This window comes from Budorcas taxicolor, chromosome 5, assembly GCF_023091745.1.
Source record: "Budorcas taxicolor isolate Tak-1 chromosome 5, Takin1.1, whole genome shotgun sequence".
NCBI classification, from domain to species: Eukaryota; Metazoa; Chordata; class Mammalia; order Artiodactyla; family Bovidae; genus Budorcas; species Budorcas taxicolor.
Genome location: NC_068914.1, coordinates 79,574,592 through 79,595,161, shown reverse-complemented (window position 1 = coordinate 79,595,161; position 20,570 = coordinate 79,574,592). Strand labels below are relative to the sequence as shown.

Here is a 20,570-nt window from a genome sequence, read left to right as displayed (position 1 = left end):
ATATATCACTTATATGTGAAATCTAAAAAATTGATACAGTGAACTTATTTACAGAACAGAGACAGACTCACAGACGCAGAAAAGAAACTTACGGTTACCAAAGGAGGAAAGGGAAAGGGATAAATTAGGAGTTTGGGAGTAACAGATACATACTACTTTATATAAAATAAACAACAAGGTCTTGCTGTTTTCATGCAGGAAACTATATTTACTTATTTTTTTTTTAGGAAACTATATTTAAAAATAATAATAAAGATAATAATTCAGCCTCACCCTCCTGTATAAGACAGGATGGAATAACAGTGGTTATAGAGAGATTTTTAATTTTTTTTTCTTTCCCATTATGATTTATTACAGGATATTGAATATAGTTCCCTGTGCTATACAGTAGGACCTTGTCATTCATCTATTTTATATATAGTAGTTATTTACTAATCTCAAACTTCTAATTTATCCCTCTCCCAATTTTTTTTCAGATTTATTAAGTTGCTTTCCTATTATTCACATAACTCCTCATGAATTAGAAAATTAATCAGTTTCCAAGCATAGGCAGTCTGTTATTCTGTATTCAAAACCAAAGTGAAATCTATGTTTTGTTCTTTGGGTTTATGGGAGATAGAATTTCCAAATGCCTTTCGAATTATTTTTGTTGCTCTAAAGTTAACACAGAGTGCCTGCGGTGGTGAGCTCATCCCCACAGTTTACTCATTAATGATAGCACCATCTACCCTTTTAGATGCTGAAGGGGACCGTCTTCTGACAGACAACCCTGGAGGCCTCGCCTCATGCTTGGTTAGGACTCGCGAGCAGCTACCAGCTCTGGTCCCCATGAAGGGAGCTAGAACTCCCCTCTGCCTGGACAAACTTTTCCCTTTTCTGCCTGAAAGGCTCCCTCCCGAGCCTCAGCAGGAGCCCTCAACTTTTCACACAGATTCCCTGCTCTCCCCTCTGGGCATTAGTAGCATTTGACTCTTGTCCTGACGGCACCTGGTTGTGCGCATGCCTCTCTCCCAAGCTGGACTGATCCTGTTGGAAGCAGCGCTCAGGCCTCTGCATCTTCCAGTCCTCAGTTGGAGCACTGCTGCCTGGACCCTCATGAATATTTATTTAAGGGACTTGAGCTTGGAGTTCAACACACACAAATACAGCTGTTAACTGAGTGAATAGTAGCATTGCCCCAGCAGCCCCCACCAGGTTCTGTATGGCCTATGTTTTTTTGAGTGAAATTCTTTTATTTTGGTAGTGAATTCCCCACCATCCTTTGAGATTATTAGAGTAATCCTGGGTTGTTAACCAAAACTGCTTCCCTAAGTATATGGCCCTGACTTCTGAGAACTCAGACACAGGACATAGGAGAAAGAATTGTCTGTCAAATTTAAAATCTAAAAGCCATAGGGTACTGTTTTGTACTTAGAACACTATACAGCATAAACACCAGTCTCTTGATTACTTAGTGATACCTTCCCAGTGTGCAGGTGCGATAAATGAAATGCAGGGAAGTGATGAAGTGGGCTCTGTTCGTCTCTGGTACTGCCTCTTCCATCCTTGCATGTTCACCTGATCTTACCCTCATGTATTATTTTCTCCATTTAATTTACTGTAATATCACTGGTTCTTCAACATCTCCTTGTACCTACTCCTTTCTTTCCCTCTACAGTGCTACACCCACCCAAGCGTCCCCTACACTGTCCAGGACCAGGCCTGTCTTCCCCTACTCCCCCATCTCTGCTGTTTCTGCCTACCACCTGCAGTGATGCTTCCTCATCTTTGCAGGATGAACATTCCAAAATGGCAGCTGACCAATTGGGAAGGATTTGTAGGCCTCTCATATCTTAATCACTTATTCATTCATTCATCCATCCATCCATCTCACAAACATTGAGCAACTGCTGTGCCAAACACTGTATCAGTTGCTGAGGATACCAAGCCAAGCAAAACTCGGTGTCTGGCCTCCCACGGCCAAGCGAGGGATAGCAAGTACTTGGTGGATTGCTAAGCAGGTGAGCACAAATCAGACTTCCTAGAACAGGTGATAAACTAGATTTTGGAAGGATGAGTGGAAGGTAGCTATCAGAAGTGTGATAGAGATAATGGACGTTTCATGCCGAGAGATGGATGCAGTCAGAAGTACAAAGACATGAAGCAGCCTGGCCAGTTCAGAGAACGGCAAGTAAACAAGGTATGGCTAGAACAAAGGAGCCACGGGAAGAAATATCAGGTGAGCAAGGGCTATACCCTGATGGGTCTTGTGTGCTTAGCCAGGACACCTGAACTTATCCTTAAAGAAATACGGACACTTCTGAATATTTGTAAGCAAGAGAATTGCATAATGTGTATATTGAAGAAAATTCAATTATTCTGGCAGCAGAATGAAAGATAATATTTTAGGTTGTGCCCATATTTGGTGGGAAGAGGATGTATAGGGGGCCACACCAGGTAACCAGACAAAAGCACCTAAGTGGAGTCTATGGGCTTAGGTAAGGAAGACAGATTTGATAGGTGTTAAAGAGATGACTAGTGTGGCAGGTGAGGAGTAGAATTGTTGAGCTAACTTCCAGGAGACTGAATACAAGTCTCCTGGATGGAATACAAGGAGAGGAGCTGATTTTGAGGAAACGGTTCTAAGGTGGATATTTTGACCGTGAGGTGTCTGTGAGACATCAGAGAGGTGAGGTCCATTATTAAGTTGGATTCACCAGTCAGGAGCTAAGAGAAGCTATTGCTGAGGCCATGGGGATGATTCAGGCCTGCCAAGTGGAGAATGGATGAGGAGGCCCTGGGGAAAGGGGGCATTTAAAGGGTAAAGTGTGGGGAAGAAATCCACAAGGAGAAGAACAGCAGAACAGTTGGGAGAAAACTGGTGGCGACGGGTGTGAACAGAGAGACATCTATCACATGAGAGGGATGTGAACATTGACTAAAAGGAGCATAATGTAAAGGGACAAGGAGGCAAAAAAACAAGAGCTCAGGTCCCCATAGCTGCTAGGACTATGGGGAAAAATACAGGAAGCACGACAGTTAGACAGCCTTTAAAAATATGTGTGGTGGGAGGAGGGCTACAGAAGGGAGGGGGCAAATGCATACCCATGGCCGATGCCTGTTGATATATGCAAAAAGCCATCACAGCATTGTAAAGTAATTATCCAGCAGTTAAAAGTGAAATGTGTGTGTGTGTGTGTGTGTATGTATGTATGTATGTACACACACACTTCTACCTTGGTTTTTAAAAATTATTTAAGGAAACAAAAATCAACAGGGAAAAACATTCCACAGAGAAGAAAATATTTGGCCATGTCAAAAGCTGCCTGGGGTGGGAGAGAACTGCCTAGTAATCAGATAAACAAGGACTGAAAATGTACATTGGCTTCGGCACGTGCAGCCACCAACAGAGTGAGCAAGACGAGTTTCAGTGCCATGGTGAGGGCCGCAGAAGACGGAGAGCTTTGAATGGCAGAGAAATAATCAATGTTGGGGCTGCTTCAAGAAGCGTGACTTATTAATAAAAAAGCATATCAGAGAGCAATTCAGGATCAGGAGCAAGTTTCAGGCAAGGGTTATTTTTGTTTTTGCAATGGATGTTTTTTGCCTTGCTCCATTGATAGGCCTTGGCTGTTCTTGGTTTCAAAAGTTGTTTAGAAAGTTCCTCTCACCTGAATATCAGAAGAGATTAAACCATCTTGGTTTTTTCTGCTTTTTTTTTTTAATTAAAAATGTTTAAACCATCTGGAATTTCTTTTGATATCAAAAGTGAAGACTCCATACCAGCTCTTCTGATGATTTAGCTAATTACTTCAATACTTGAATCTACTGATTTGAAACATCCATTTTTATAATATACTGAAATCCCATGAATATCTCCATCTGTTCGTGAAATTTATTCTATTTAATTCATACCGTCTATTAATGCACTAGTTCTGAATTGTTTCAATTACCATAGCATTATAGTATACATTAATATCTCTTAGAGGTGGTCCCATTTTATCCTTTTGCAGAAATATTCCTAACACTGTTATTTAAACGTCCCACCTCATTGTTTTACTTGTGTAGTTATATACATTTTTTGAAGAACTTTAGCCTCAACTTTCAGCTTTTTTTCCTTAAATCCACTTGGAAGCATTAACTAAATTTGCATTCAAATTCTAAATTTTATTTTTGGAGAAGGAAGTTAATATGTCCCCAAACTTGAATCTTCCCAATTAAGAGTATGGTGTATCATCATACCATTCATTCATCATTACTTGTTTTTCTCTATTTTTAAGTCAGTTATCATAACCATCTTAACATTTCTCACTAATTTATTTCTAAGTAGTCTGTGCCTTTGTTCTCATTATAAACTATGTCTTTTCTCGTTTGGATTTTTAACTGGATTTATTGCTGCTGCTGCTGCTAAGTCACTTCAGTCATGTTCGACTCTGTGCGACCCCAGAGACGGCAGCCCACCAGGCTCCCCCTTCTGACTTCTCTTGAGTATTAAGGGGACCTGGCAGCATGGGGCCCTCATTCCAATATGGCACCTTTCATTAGGACATCCACTTGCCACTTTGCCAGTTACTGTACCCGTGCCACACATTTCTGTTACTTGCCGGGCCCCTGGAGGCAGATGAGTTCTTTTAGGGTTGGGTGAGTCATGGATGTTGACATCACTGTCGGTGCCATGCTCTGTGATGTCACCAGCTGTGGTCCTTGCCTGTCTGATTTCCCTGAATACAGTGGCACCTGCCTGGCCTGTAGATCAGCCAAGTCTTTCCAACCCTGACTGCTTTCCTGCAATACATTCTGGCCTCTCAGATCAGAAGCAAATGTCAGCTCCTCCTACCCAGCTATACCTCCACAGTCTTGCCCTTCTTGGCCAGAGTGGTCCCTGCCTCTTGGCTGAGCAGTAGTCCTAAAGGGGCTGTAAATTTTCCTCTCATCCACTGTCTCAGTTACAAATACCTATGGTAGTTTATGTCAAAGGCCTGCCAGTTAGATCCCTGGCCTTATCACAGCTCACTGCTCCCTCCCTGTGGTCCAGCCCCTCCACCCCCTCCAAGTCTCTGCTGCCCATCTATAGCAAAGCCGCATAGATTTCAGACAAAGAAAAAAGAATCTCTAAGCCACCAGCACAATTTTAACTTACTGTGACCACACACACTGCCAGAATATCAAAATAAAAGCTCCTGAAGGATTATGTTTTGACTTATTAAGACACTTATTGCATACATTTCCATGATTTGTAGTAGTATCACAAATTCTCAGAATGTGCTTCCCTTGCATTCATAGACTCAGGGGAGCTTGCTCATTTGCCTATTTTCCATATATTTTCTCTAAACATTCTCCCAAAGGTATATTTCTTATTTCTTTTTAACTTTAGATATTTCCACAATATCCCTTTTCTTTTTTTTTTTTTTGTCTTAAATCACAAATCCTCTCCCAACATTCTACTATTTCTACACTGGGAATGAATCATTTTACTTAAAGTGCCCCAAGTTTATTGCCAGCAAGTAATTGTGGTTGATTAAAGATTTTTAAATGTGTTATTCCTATTGTGTATATTTGTGAAGTAAACAGGCTATATTTAGACTTCTTTCCAGAGACTTTATATTTGTCTTTTGTTTTGATTCTTTCACTGTTGAACATTATTATTACCATGACTGTCTTTTCTCTTTGGGATTTAGTTCACTGCTTGCCTTTCTCTTTATAAGAGTAAAGGAATGCGTGTCGTCCTTCCATCCATCCACCACTCCATGATGTGTGTCCGTTCCATTGACAGTTATTCAGTTTGGGTTCGTCACCTTATTTGTGGCCTCTTTTCCACTGGCCCCTCTGTTGGCTCTGGTGAACAATATATTGGAAATAAGAGTGGACGCATGGAAACTGACTACCCAGTATAGACGCATGGTGCCAGAAAAAGCCCAGGACATCGGAGCATGGCAGCCCATCATGCAAGGAATAGCAATTCTGGCTGTGGTGACCAATGTGAGTAAATAGGCTTTGCAGGGTAAAGACCTTGAAACATCCAAAACTGCATGCGTGTTGCTCCCTAAGGAATCCAGTGTTTGGTATTTCATAATGTGGGAGAAAGATGCTAATACTTTCCATCACATAAACAACATAGTTGCTGTAAATGTAATTGTTGTTATTTTTAATATATTTTGTTTATAATTATTATTGGTGACTTACAAGACCTCTTAGAGGCAGTTGCTAAGAATAGTGACTCTTATGCTTTTGTTGCTCATTTATTAGTTTTATTCAATAGAAACATGGTAATAATATTAACAGTAAGTACTAACTCTTTTAGTCCTCACATGACTATAAAAGGAATTATCAAATAGTACTTTTATAATGGAAATAGAAATCTATCCATTTAGAGTTTGTAGACCCTAAAATAAGAACAGTCATTCCACCATATTTTACTGTATATTCCAAACTATCAATTTAAACTAGTAACTACTTGGTGAAGAACTATGTGCTTTGTGTATTCCCCATCACTCCTTACCTTCCTTGTGTCATGGGACAGAGGTTCTTCAAGGAAGTGGATTTAGGGCAGGTCCCAACTCTCCTCCTCACCCCACCCTTGGTCTTTGCTATCCAGTGTTAGTCGTTAGCTAAGCACCTTCGTGTCCTGCATGTGTCTGAGTGATGAGGGAACAGAACTCACTTGTTGCAATCTGTACTGATTATGGACCAGTCTGAACAGTCTGTCTGCTTCCCTACTGCTGCCCCCATGGGTCGGCAGGGAGCTGTCAAGCAGAGCAGTTCCCAATGCCAGCCCATCGGGGACCTCCTTCCCCAGAGGTATCCAGACACTCAAAGTTATTTCCTCCCTTATTCCACTGCCAATTTCACTCCCAGGTTAACAAAATAATTCTCCAGTTTTAACTTCTTAATCAAGTCCCACTTGCCTTGAGTCCTTTGCCTTTTCCCACGAGCCCTTGTAGAAACAGAAAAGAATCTGGCAGTGCCTGTGGGCCAGGCTCCCAGCTGAGGGGCGTCCACCCAGACCTTAACACTTCCGAGCTTCATTTTATCATTTGTAGATTGAATAATTCCCTGTCACATATTTTCAAACTATTATATACCACAAAGGATGTATGGGGAATTCAGTGAGTCAGTGCAGGGGATGCACAGAGCCTGGTCCTTGTGGGGATATTGGCAGCTACTCTGTTATCACTCCTAGAGGAGGGCACGACAAGCCACTCCAGTATTCTTGCCTGGAGAATCCCATGGACAGAGGAGCCTAGTGGTCTACAGTTCTTAGGGTCGCAAAGAGGCAGACACAACTGAAGTGACTGAGCACGCATGCATGCATTCACTCTGTTATCTTCGTCACACAGCAGCATTTACAGCAACTCTGTAAGCTTTGCCAGGTGTCGAAACTAGAGGCACAAGAATCTTACAATATGTCATTGTCTAGACCATGGTCACAGTTTTACACAGTAAGTTATCTGGAACCCAGCTTTTACCCCCAAGAGCCCTCAGTTTATTTGGATCACTTGCTGTCTCTCCTTTTTGGAGAAAGTTGGTAAATCACACACACAAAAACAACTGTGAGGTTATATCCATTTCCATTCACCCAGGTAGCCCCCACCTTCAGCATCCACTGCGCTGCAAAACATAGGCTGATGTTCAGAAATACGACAGTGAGGCCTTTCAAGCTCCACAGTCATAAAAGTATGAATCTGTCATGTTCAATATACTATATGACATGAAGCCAGGCTGGAACGTGGAGTTACATGCTTTAAGGAAGTTTTTAGCAACAGGGTTTGGAACTAAAACGTTTTTGTTTGACCTTCAGCTAACCAGAAAATTCAATTGACTCGTACTCCCCATTACTCAAGCATCCTGTCTTAATTGTATGCGGTACCTTCCCCTCGTCACCCCAGCATGGCTCCTCACCATTAATGCAGATGAAACATTGGCTGTATCTTCAAGGCTGCTCTACCTGCATGCGTGTGTGCACACAGGCACACATGTACCCACTGATTGGTGCTACTGGTTCTCGTCCAGTAGTTGTTTGTTCTTATAATTCAGGTGCTGGCTTATTGTACACTAGAAAAATTGCTTATTCAGTTATCAATTAAACTGTAGTGACTAGTGTTAGTTGGTGAGTCGTGTCCAACTCTTTGCAACCCCATGGACTGTAGCCCACTAGGCTCCTCTGCCCATGGAATTCTCCAGGCAAGAATACTGGAATGGATTGCCATTCCCTTCTTCAGGGGATCTTCCTGACTCAGGGGTTGAACCTAGGTCTCCCGCATTGCAGGCAGATTCTTAACCATCTGAGCTACCAGGGAAGCCCAATTAAACTATGGACAGTCCTTTTTTCCATATTAAGGTGTTAGAGATTCCAAGCTGCAGGTCCTCTTGCACATAATTCTATAAGAATTAAACATGTATTTTATCCCCTCGCATACCTAATTTGTGCCTTCCCAGCCTCACATGCTTAGTAACAGCTAGCTTTCCATAATAGGGGAACTTTTAGGAAGGAGGAAGAAGAGAACAGCTCCTCAAGATTTGAAAGGGCATCAGGCCAGAGTTTGGTATAAAATCATTCATTTTAAAGCTGCTGGTTCAATAAATAAGCTGAATTGACATTGTTGTGTCATGCCAGAGCATCTGCTATTGAAGACCAATTTTAATTTATTTTGCTATCAATGGAAAATTGTGTTTGGAACAGCATGGGAAACGAAGCACACTGCATTTATCTGTGCTCCTGTGATGTGTCTTAGAGCAGCTGAATTCCGGAGGAAAGAATATCTTGTCAAAAGACAATAGAATTATCTTCCGTATTGTAATTTATGTAGCTTCTTGAAGTACATCTGCAGGTGATTCTGTAAAAAGATCTAGTTGAATTAAATGATAACAGGAAATTTTAATCTGTTGAAATCTGGGAAAAGTAAAATAGTCTTGCCTTACACCACCACCACCACCACTGACAGGCAAGAATACACACCCAGAGAGACTTTACATCAGAGGCAATGACAGAGCTGGTTCTGGCAGGGGAAATTTTGCAATAGAAAAGCCCCTCAGTTGTTGTTCTTGCTTTGCATGGGATCTTTGTTGGCTTGTGGTCTCACTGCGTCTAAACCATATGTTCAGATGAATACTGTTAAAATCATGTTGTGCAAAACATGTCTGTTCTTCTGCTTCAGAAATGGCTGAAACATCTAGCTGTGTTTATTCACATAGAATTTGGATTGAAGTATATTCATTACTTTCTCCTTCCGTGACACCAGTTTCACATGTTGGAGAGTTTAAAGCCCAAATTTGAACTCTGGAGAAATTCATGTAGTTAATAATAGCTTTAGATCCTATTGAGAGTCTCCCTGACACAGATTCAGATTTAAGACTGATCCATATTTATTCCTTTAATCTGGAAACACACTAAACTCTCTTAAAGTTTTTTGATAACTATAATCTTTCTGACTTTATCCATTTAACCTTTTGGAAGTTGAAAGGCTTAGACACTAAGTCTAACAAAATAGATATCATTGCTTGATTATGTGAATAGAACAATCCCAACACAGTTTCTTGCTACTATATTTTATTGAATAATAAAGAATTCTTGCTCTCTAATAAAGCAACAGACATAAGTATATACTGAAAGTTTAAATCAGACTGTGGGGTTGAGTTATCTCAACAAGTCAAGATACTATAGGGGAAAAAGTACAACTTTGAAGGAAAATATTTGTTATCAGTTAGTATTCTATTTTTAAGAGACTGATTAAAAAAGCCATTTTTATCAATTATTTATCTACAAAAGAATCATATAAAGCCAGCTTATTTTCATAATATTGATCTTAGTCCTTTCACATGCAAAAGGACCTTCTAAGTCATAAAGATTAAATTATATCAAGTAGTGCTCCAGGGTTGATTGAATTTTATTACATTCTGTTTTTTTTAAATATGTTACATGTAACATATGCAAGTGGCTCTCAAGTTATCCACAATACCCTAGTCTACAATTATTCTTACTGTACTTAAGATACATAATAGGCAACTATCAGGGCCTTGCTTTTTAACTGCAGGTGAACTGCTGGACATTCCCTTCAAAGACCAAAAGCAAACAAATTACTTTAAAGCAGCTGCTCAAAAGTTTTAGGACATTCACTACTTATATCCATTTGACAATTCCTGAATCTTTAATTTAAAAAACTCAACTGATGAAAATGTAACTCTGGCATGTCTGTTAACCCTGGCTATAAAGGCTCTAAATTAATACCCTCTCTACCATTTTCTTCCGACACAGGCCATGATCATTGCATTCACATCAGACATGATCCCCCGGCTGGTCTATTACTGGTCCTTCTCCATCCAGCCGTATGGGGACCACCCAGACTACACAATGGAAGGATACATCAACATAAGTCTCTCCATCTTCAATATTGCCGACTTTAAAAGCAGAGTCAAGGAAAGTCCATACGCTGGGTCTAAATATGACACGTGCAGGCAAGTTCTGCTTACACTTCTTCTTTTAAAGGACTTTCATTGTAATTTCATTCTATTTGGTATTTAAATGAAGTTGCCAGATATTTTTTTTCTCGCTTTCTTTTCAATCAGACTTTAAAAAGTATAAAATATAAAAGTTACTACAGATTAAGATTAGAACTTTCAAGCCAAACCATAAGGCAGGATTGTATTTTATTTTTCACAAATTGTAAAGTATTTCTATCACTTTTTAAAAGATGTGTTTGCTTATTTTTGGCTGTGCTGGATCATCATTGCTGCTGCTGGACTTCCTCTAGTTGTGGCGAGTGGTGGCTACTCTTTGCTGTGGTGTGCAGGCTTCTCATTGTGGTGGCTTGTCTTACTATGGAGCACCGTCTCAGAAGTTGTGGTACAGGGACTTAGTTGCTCCATGGCAAGTGGGATCTTTCTGGACCAGGGATTGAACCCGTGTCTCCTGCATTGGCAGGCAGATTCTTAACCACGGTACCACCGGGGAAGCCCCCATAAGGCACGATGTTAAAATGAGAGTTTCAAACGACAACAAAAAGACTTATTCGGGGGAAAGCCTTACATCTTAGAAATTAAGAAACTCGGAGAGTTCCAAAAAGCAAGATAATTCAGTTGTTACAACTAATAGTTTATTCAAGCACAACCTGACGGTACTGAATGATGACAAACTAGTACCATCACTTAACAGAGCAATACAGAGACAGAAATGGCTGATACCTCGGCCCAGCCTAGCAGTGTTCTCTAAAAGTATTCCAGAGCTCTCTGCGTTGATTTTAATGGCTGATAAGATCAACTGTCAACAGTGTACATCAACTAAGTTACTAATTGATAAGTTTGTTGACTGCATGGTATTGTAGTTTTGTTTTTTTTCAATCAAAGTCTAAAACCTAAAGGGACTTTAAAGTTTAAACTCCTCAAAGCTGTCTCCTATTCACATTCTCAACAACACAATGAAAAAACCATAAATAAGTGCCAAATAAATGTGTCCAGATTACACATAGCAAAGCCTCTTCAGAATCACACATTGCATCCACTTACTCTTACTTTACATAATTCTAAAGAGTAATTAGACTTCCAGGTCTAATAGGTTACAGGTGGACAGTTAGAGATTTGCTACCTAAGGGAGATACAAGCAATAGCAATAGCATATGACGTCAAGCAATAGCATATGATGTCTAACAACAAGGAAATTAGGTAAGAAAGCTATAAAAAAAATAGGTAATATTCTCTGTAGCCTGTTTCTGAAATATGGTAATTTGTTTTAGTTACACTCTTTTGAGGAAGCAGGGATAAATTTTGATTTTTTTGTTCTTTTTTTACAAAGATGGAAACCATCATTACCATCTTGTATAGTATATGACATGTATATGACATCTTGTATGGTATATGACACATGAAGTATTACTGCAGTAGTTATTTCAGGGTTTTGTCATCAAATTAAACTCCTGGAGAAACTCCGGGCATTCCCTGGTAGCCTCATGGTCCTGATTCTGGGCTTTCATTGCCATGGTCCCAGGTTCAGTCTCTGGCCAGGAATCTGAGACCCCACATGGCACAGCCGAAAAAAAAAAAACAAACCCAGAAACCCTTGGAGAAAATTTATGAGATGACCAATTTAAAAGAGTGTTGCATTAAGTATGACTTTTTTAATGGGCCCTTGTTTACATTTGATTAGAAAGAATGATCTCCTGAAATGCCCCCATCCTTTTTCCAGGTATCGTGATTTCCGGTACCCTCCTGGACACCAACAAGAGTATAAACACAACATCTATTATTGGCATGTGATTGCAGCCAAGCTGGCTTTTATCATTGTCATGGAGGTAAGAAAAGTTCACTTTGAAATAGTTTATAAGACAGTGTATTTGCAGATCATTTATTAACTTCTAAGTGTTGCCACTTAAAATACGCAATATGTCTTATCTCTTGTTAATAATTATTTCTATAACATTTGTTAAATTTGACCTGAGAATACCCATAATGCTCTCAGTAATTAAATGAAGTTGGTTGTCTGCTGTAAAGTTAAAAGCATGTGGGCCTGCTGCTGCTGCTGCTAAGTTGCTCCAGTCGTGTCCGACTCTGTGACCCCATAGACGGCAGCCCACCAGGCTCCCCCATCCCTGGGATTCTCCAGGCAAGAACACTGGAGTGGGTTGCCATTTCCTTCTCCAGTGTGTGAAAGTGAAGTCACTCAGTCATGTCCGACTCTTAGCAACCCCATGGGCTGCAACCTACCAGGCTCCTCCATCCATAGTATTTGCCAAGCAAGAGTACTGAAGTGGGGTGCCATTGCCTTCTCTGGCATGTGGGCTTAGGGAGATTCAATTCCTTTCAGTTCAGTATTAATTGAAGGCCTTTTTATTTGGGGAACTGGGCTCCATATTAGGCTATGAAGAGGTTTATTCAAGATAAGTAAGATATCTTCCTGAAGAAACTTTTATTGCTGTAATAGTTTATTTGTATTGCATTTTCACATTATACCTTCTTATAATAATTTTTTACATCCCTGAAATTTACCAGCTCTGAAAAATACCAAGGTGGCTATCAGTTTGAAATTGATCTAGCCAACTTTACTTCTTACACTGAGTGAATAACTACTACTAAATTCTAAAGGTTCAAAAGTTACTTGATTGGTGTGGTCAGTTAGGATCACATTTAACTGCAAGAAACAAAAAACCCATCTACAGTGGCTTAAACAAGTAAGAGTTGATTTTTCCCACATAACAGATTTCACTGGAAGCAGGTGGGTACTCCTGGATCAATTCCGAATCCCTGGTGTAAGGAATGTATCTGTCTTCTGTAGGTTTACTTTCATTACATGTCACTCTGTGGTTGTAATATGACTACCACAACTCCAAACAACATATTTATGTTCTAGGCAGGAAGAAGCTGAAAAAGGGTGATGCTAGCCATACCTGTTCCTGTGTTAGGAAAGAAAAAGTTTTGCCAGAAGCCCCTGGAGCAGACCTTCACCTGCATCTCACTGACTAGAACTAAGGACATGGTTCCTCTTAGCAGCTAAGCAGGCTGAAACAGGAGGTATTTGGTTTGGGGACAGGCTACTTGGCTTAGATAATTTTTCTAGTATTCAGTTCAGTTCAGTTGCTCAGTCATGCCCGACTCTTTGCGACCCCATGAATCACAGCACCTCCCTGTCCATCACCAACTCTCAGAGTTCACTCAGACTCACGTCCATCAAGTCCGTGATGCCATCCAGCCACCTCATCCTCTGTCGTCCCCTTCTCCTCCTGCCCTTAATCCCTCCCAGCATCAGGGTCTTTTCAATGAGTCAACTCTTCACATGAGGTGGCAAAAGTACTGGAGTTACAGCTTTAGCATCATTCCTTCCAAAGAAATCCCAGGGCTGATCTCCTTCAGAATGGGCTGGTTGGATCTCCTTGCAGTCCAAGGGACCCTCAAGAGTCTTCTCCAGCACCACAGTTCAAAAGCATCAATTCTTCAGCACTCAGCTTTCTTCACAGTCCAACTCTCATATTCATACACGACCACTGGAAAAACCATAGCCTTGACTAGACGGACCTTTGTCGGCAAAGTAACGTCTCTGCTTTTGAATATGCTATCTAGGTTGGTCATCACTTTTCTTCCAAGGAGTAAGCGTCTTTTAATTTCATGGCTGCAGTCACCATCTGCAGTGATTTTGGAGCCCAAAAGGATAAAGTCTGTTTCCACTGTTTCCCCATCTATTTCCCATGAAGTGATGGGCCCAGATGCCATGATCTTCGTTTTCTGAATGTTGAGCTTTAAGCCAACTAAATAGTTATCAAAAATTAACTGAGGAAAGTAGTTCATTAGTTCACTGTATCACAAGTACAGTATCTGATATGTTGACAAGGGTTACTAGTTTATATTCAAATATGTAGTTGCCAGTGTTTAGATGGCTCCATTTGATATCATTATGAACTGGATACTGTGAGGGGCCATCTCACTATAAAACATTTAGAACCAGCTAGAAACACGATTTCCTTTGCAGTTTTAAGCTTACTAGAAGGAAAGAGAATATAAAAAGAGGAAAAAAAGATAATGGATTAAGATAGAGTAGTGAGCACCTTTGAAGTTCAGGAGTGCTCTGAGAACAAGTTCTGTTTTTAGGCCTCCAACTAAAGGTTCAAAGAGACCAAGCCTTGGGTCAGAGTGAGGCAGACGAGCTGAACTTTAGACCCTTAGATTCAGCCAGGGACCACGCAAAAGGCTAGATTTGTCTCAGAGCAGATGGAAGTGTACATCGTCTCTGAAGAAAAGTATCCTTAATTTAGACCTCAGTTTTTTTCCCCAGATTGGGATAAGCAAATATGAACTAATTATCAAGGATTAACAATGACAAAGGGGAAATTTAAAATAATAAAATGAGTGAGATTTAGCCAATAAAACCTGAGAACACTGATTTGGACTCTCAGTAACTCTAAGAGTTTGAATTATCAGATAAGGAATATATATTAACTGTATATGAAAATGTTTAAATAAATGACCAAGCCAAAATGAACAATAAGAAACTATAAAAAATTACAAGGCAATTTTGGAAAGTAATTAAATAGAACTTTTAGAAATATAGATAGTTGTTGAAATGAAAATATTCACATACAGATAAAACAGAAGTTTAGACAAATCTGAAGAGAGAATTAGTGAAATGAAAGACTGATCTGAAAAAAATTATCACTAGCACATCACAGAAAGATATGGAAAATACAAAAAAAAAGAAGTTAAGTGATATGGAAGACAGAAGGAGAAAAACTAACTTTCAAAAAAAGTTAAAAAAAAAAAAAGATGGAGAAGAAGTAGTATCTGAAGAAGCCCACTGTAAGGAAAATGCATCACACCAATGAGAAGATCTTATGTAACCAGAGGAAAAAAGATAACCAAGAACATTAAGGTTAGAATGAGAGTAGACTTTTTAACAACAGCATAGAAGCCAGAAGAGAGGGGTCTGATATCTTCAAAATGCTAAAGATGGTAACATAAACGCCAGTGATAGCAAAAGTTTGAGTAACTGGAAAATTTGACCACAGTGAAAACACCAGGCCAGGCTTTCTAGGAGAATGATACCAAACGTTCTACAGTACTTTATTTCAATCTTATATAAACTCCTCCAGAGATCAGGTGGAAAGTTAGAGGAAATACTCTCCATCTCCTTTTAGATCCTAAAATCAGACAAGAATAGAATGAGAAAGGGAAATTATAAGTTAGTCTTACTCAATACATAAGATGCAAAGGTCTTTTTAAAATGTGCAGACTGAATCTAGCAACATATTTTCAAAAGATAACATCATACCACATTGGCTTTGTCCCAGAAACACAAGGGTGGTTTAATAGAAAATACTCATATCTATAAATATTACCTACCTCAGAAATAAATGGGGGGAAAAAACCTAAACTAAATCTCTTTCTGACCTCAGTTTTTGCCTTTTTACTACTATGTGATTTCCATCATTCACACTCACTAATATCTTTCTCATCTCAAAATATTCTCCATTTTTCACACCACCTAACTTAAGGAAACATTTGACATAACTGATCACTCCTCCTTGACACTCTTCCTCACTTGGCTCCCAGGAACACACATATTTTGCCTTTCCTCCTACCTCACTAGGCAGTCCCATTTTTAGCTTCTTTGCCAGCCCTTCCTTTTCTTCTTAATGATCCTGGAGCTCATTCCTTGGTTGTCTTTTCTCTTTACTCACAGCCTTGGTGATTTCATGCAGTCTGGAGACTTTTAAGTGCTATCTGTATGCCTGTGACTCATTAATGGATATCCCCAGAAAACCTCTCTACTGAGCTCAACCCATCAATCCAACTGCATACTTGACCTTTCTGCATGGATATCTAACAGATACCTCAAATCTACTGCCCTAGATTCCCATATTTTCTTAAATCCACTCAATATTCTCCCTCTACCCTGCCCTAAATCTGTTCTGTCCACAGTTTCTGCCCCTCCCCTCAATTATGGCAGTTCATCTGAACAGTTGCTCAGGCCAGAATTCTTGAAGCCCCCCTTGTTTTCTCTCTGTCACTTATTTCACATCCAATCCTGTTAGCTTTTGCTTTGAAAAAAATATGTCACAAATCTGACCACTTCTTACCAGCTTTGCAGCTGCCCCCAAGTTGGAGTCACTGTCCTTTCTTGCTCAAATTAAGGCAGCAGTCTACTAATTGGACTCCCTGTTGTCTTCACAGCTCACTTCAGGTAAAACCCAGAGTCCTTATAATAGCATTCAAAGCCCAGCACAATCCAGCCACGCTCTGTTACTTCCCTGATGTTACTCACTCAGCCTCCCTGGAATACACCCAGTAGGCTTCCCCCATGTGGACTCTGTGCTAGGTGTTCCCTCTGCCTAAAATGTCCTTTCTCCTGATGTTTAACTTCCTTACTTCCTTAAAGTCTTTGCTCAGTGAGGCATGTCTAAACTGACCTACATAAAATCTATATAAATTTTATCTCCCACCATAACACTCTTAATAAGACTATTCTGTATTATCTCTATCTTGCTAGGTTAGGGTTTTTGAATGGTGCATAAATAAAAAGGTGTTCAAGCTCATTAGTCATCAGGGGAATGTGAGGAAAGCTCAAAGTGAAATAAAGTCCATTTCATAGTCATCATGTTCATTTAAAAAAAAAAAACAAGTGATGATAATAAGTGCAGACAACAACAAAGAGTGACTGAAATCATCACACACTGCTGGTGGTAGTGCCAGCTGTTTTGGAAATGTTTGGTACCATCTTGTAAAATTGAACATTCATGTAACATAGCATGGATGGAGGAGCCTAGTAGGCTGCAGTCCATGGGGTCACTAAAAGTCGGACATGACTGGGCAACTTCACTTTCACGCATTGGAGAAGGAAATGGCAACCCACTCCAGTGTTCTTGCCTGGAGAATCCCAGGGACAGGGGAGCCTGGTGGGCTGCCGTCTGTGGGGTCGCACAGAGTCGGACACGACTGAAGCGACTTAGCAGCAGTAGCAGCAGCAGGGTCTCGGCAGTTCCACCCCAGGTGCCGCTCTTGAGAAACTCTCACAGGTATTCTCCAGAATCCAAGTGTATGAATGTTCCCAACATCATTGTTTCTAATCCAAAACCTAGGAACTAGCCCAGTACCTTTTGATAGGGGAACAAATAAAGTATGTTTACACAGTGGAATGTTATAAAGAAGTGAAAATGGACTACAGTTATACACAGTAACATTGATGAATCTTAAAAATTAACTTTGAATGGAAAAAAGCTATTTTCAAAAGATTGTACCATATTGTTTTTATAAGGCTGAAAGTGAGTAAAACTAAACAAGATATTCTTTGGGGGATATATACATACTTTGTTAAACTATTCAAAAATAAATGAAAATGATCTACATATACTCAGATAGATAGGTTAGTGTTTACCTTTGGGGATGAGGCCTGGGAATAAGACAGGAAGGGGACACACATAAAAATGTCATAACATCATCAGTGCCATGGTGAATGTTCTAGATGTTAGGGAGATATATTCTTCTCTACATAGCAAATAGTATGGTTGAATTTATGAAGTAACAAAATGTAGATCCGTGGCAGAACCACGCCATGGAGGCGGAGCTTAAGCACCTACCACCCTGTCCTGATACACTGCTGTAACGACCAGCAAAAATAAATTGAAGAGACTCTGTGTTCCCCTCCATCTCTCTGTGACTGACATTTTTTTTTTCGCTCCCTCAGCATATCATCTATTCTGTGAAGTTTTTCATTTCATATGCAATTCCAGATGTATCGAAAAGCACGAAGAGCAAGATCAAGAGAGAAAAATACCTAACCCAGAAGCTTCTTCATGAGAATCACCTCAAGGACATGACCAAAAATATAGGAGTCATCGCTGAGAAGATGATAGGAGCAGCAGTAGAGAACAGTTTACGACCAAAATCCGACTAAGAGCGTAATGTTCTGAGAAGCACTTTAAAGAATTTAGCTCTGTCAAAAGTTATTATGAATCACTAATGAGAATGTTTAAGTCAAATCACTTTGGCAAATAGGAGTCTTAACTATTGCCATTTTCATGCAGATTGTTTTTCAGTTTCAGCTAGTGATGCAGGAACTGGAAAATGTAAAATTGAGTTCAAGAAGGGCATAAAACTAATCACCAGAAAGACCAAAAATGTTACTTTTTTGGATAAATTGGAATTTTAATCACACACAGGAATTCTCTTCATGTGCTTAAAGAAACAACATCTACCAAAGCAGAGTGGATTTTTTTCCTCATTTGATTATTTTCATTTCTTTCTGTTCTCAAGCACATGATCTTTTTTTTATTTTTAGGCACTGTTTTGTTTCTTCACTTTTGCTAGACCTGTTCCAGAGTTATCCTTCCATTACAGTACCATCATTAAAGCTCTTGGGTGATTAAAAATATCTAACACAGAATTCAGTTTGAATACTGTATTAAGTTGCAGATAGACCCAAGACTTTACAATATTTAGGTGTATTATCACGTTCCTACAGAAAAGGAAACCTCAGGTAATAAGAGGAAATAGTTTCAGTCTTCATCTTGGCCTATCTTTCCATCTCGGAGAAAGACTCTTAATGGATTGAAATGAAGATAGCATTTCTGAGCATATTTGTGCTATTGATCAGGATAATTAATTTACATCTTCTAAAGATACATCATATCTTGAAAAAAATGAAATCAAGTGATTAAAATTACATATTTATCAACATAATGGTTTGGAAAAGATGAGCCTATCAAGTCCCCACCAGTTAGTTGCCCTTTATCTGTTAGATCTAGGAAGTACAGTATTGCAAGGACCCTTGTGATTGGCTCACAGCCATTGTATCAGCACAGTGCTGCGCACGTCAAGAGAATAGCAGGTCTCCTCAGTGTGACCTCACTGTGTTCCTAAGAGGGGTTCTGCACGTCCTAGTGATCAGCCTACCAAAGCATCTGCCATAGTGAAGGTAGCTCAGCACATCCTCCCTTCTCTTACTTTCTGCCCAGGAACTTGTTTGTAATTGCATGTTTGCACCCGCGGAGTGTTTTTAGGGAGGGAGACGGAGAAACAGGAGGATACCCAGATTATTCCCAAACAAGAAAAGAGACTGGATTTGATTTGAATTGTCAGCCTCCTGTCAAGCCAATCAGGCAATTAAGGGTCAAAAAAAAAAAATTTGGTTTGGTCACAAACCCTGCTGTCAGCTGGAGGTAACTTCCTGGTGAACTCCTGTCCCACCGTGTACATCTTGCCCTCAGTTTATTCAGTTCAGCATTCTTTACTGCACTTTACTGCCTTTTGGATGCCTAGCCCTCTGATAGGCTCTAGAGAAGACACAGGGCCCGTACCTCTCACCCGTTACTGGTGACAGGGCAGGGCTGGGTGCAGAGAGAGTGTCTGGCACCTCACTCTCTCTAAATGGGCCACTCGCCACCCATTAAGATGCTGCTCAATGCCCAGGTGCCACAAGAGCCAAGGCACTTAGAATCCCAGCAGCGAAGAGAAAGGAAACACTTTCCAGTGAGCAGATTGACAGGCTTGCTATAATATAACAGCTTCACTCCAAGTCATAGTTCTAAATGCCTGCCATGAATGTTAACAAACCAGGTTGGTTGGGGGGTTGGCGGGGGGGGGGGGGGGTGGAGTATTAATGTAGGATTCAGTGAAACAGTGTTCTGGACTTTTGAATTGTCCCAGTGAATCAGGATCATTTCACTAACTTTCTTGATAATGTAAAGGGTATGTGTGATCAAAGAGTGCTCATGAGAGGCCACGTGAGGTCTGGTCACAGAGGGAGCGAGAAATGCATTCTTCCCAATGGGGAAGCATTCTCGCCCCTTCCCCAACTCACCTGGGACACTGCTCCTGAAAGTGGTGCCTCCTCCGCTCTATTACCTCTTCTCTGAAGTGTAGGACTGTCTCCTAGCGTTGGATTTGGCAGTTACTCACTGTTTGTGGAACTATAAACAAGGAAATCTTCTCGCCTTATCTCCTTGTATATAAAATAGAACTTGAATTGTGCATTTCTGTTTTCATAAATCGTCTTCATAGTTCAAAATGTGCTTCTGTGGACAGGAGGGAAGAAAACCTCTGCGTTTTTAAAGGCAGCAAATATGATACATGACGCTGCCAATACTCCCCAGATGGCCAGGTTGTAATGGAGACCTAGG

At 40.2% G+C, this 20,570-nt stretch overlaps 1 protein-coding gene across 2 annotated transcripts in view; it reads left to right on the top strand.

The window, feature by feature from the left end:
- The window catches only part of ANO6 (anoctamin 6), a 235,836-nt gene extending 215,835 nt beyond the window's left edge, over positions 1-20,001 (top strand). The window contains exons 17-20 of one of the 2 annotated variants that reach the window (XM_052641519.1): positions 5,753-5,958; positions 10,232-10,431; positions 12,155-12,260; positions 18,137-20,001. In XM_052641519.1, the coding sequence (XP_052497479.1) occupies positions 5,753-5,958; positions 10,232-10,431; positions 12,155-12,260; positions 18,137-18,346 (722 nt within the window). In that variant the 3' untranslated portion in view covers positions 18,347-20,001. The remainder of the gene's footprint in view (positions 1-5,752; positions 5,959-10,231; positions 10,432-12,154; positions 12,261-18,136) is intronic. The other variant, XR_008199419.1, reaches the window with a different exon arrangement.
- Positions 20,002-20,570: the final 569 nt, after the last annotated feature.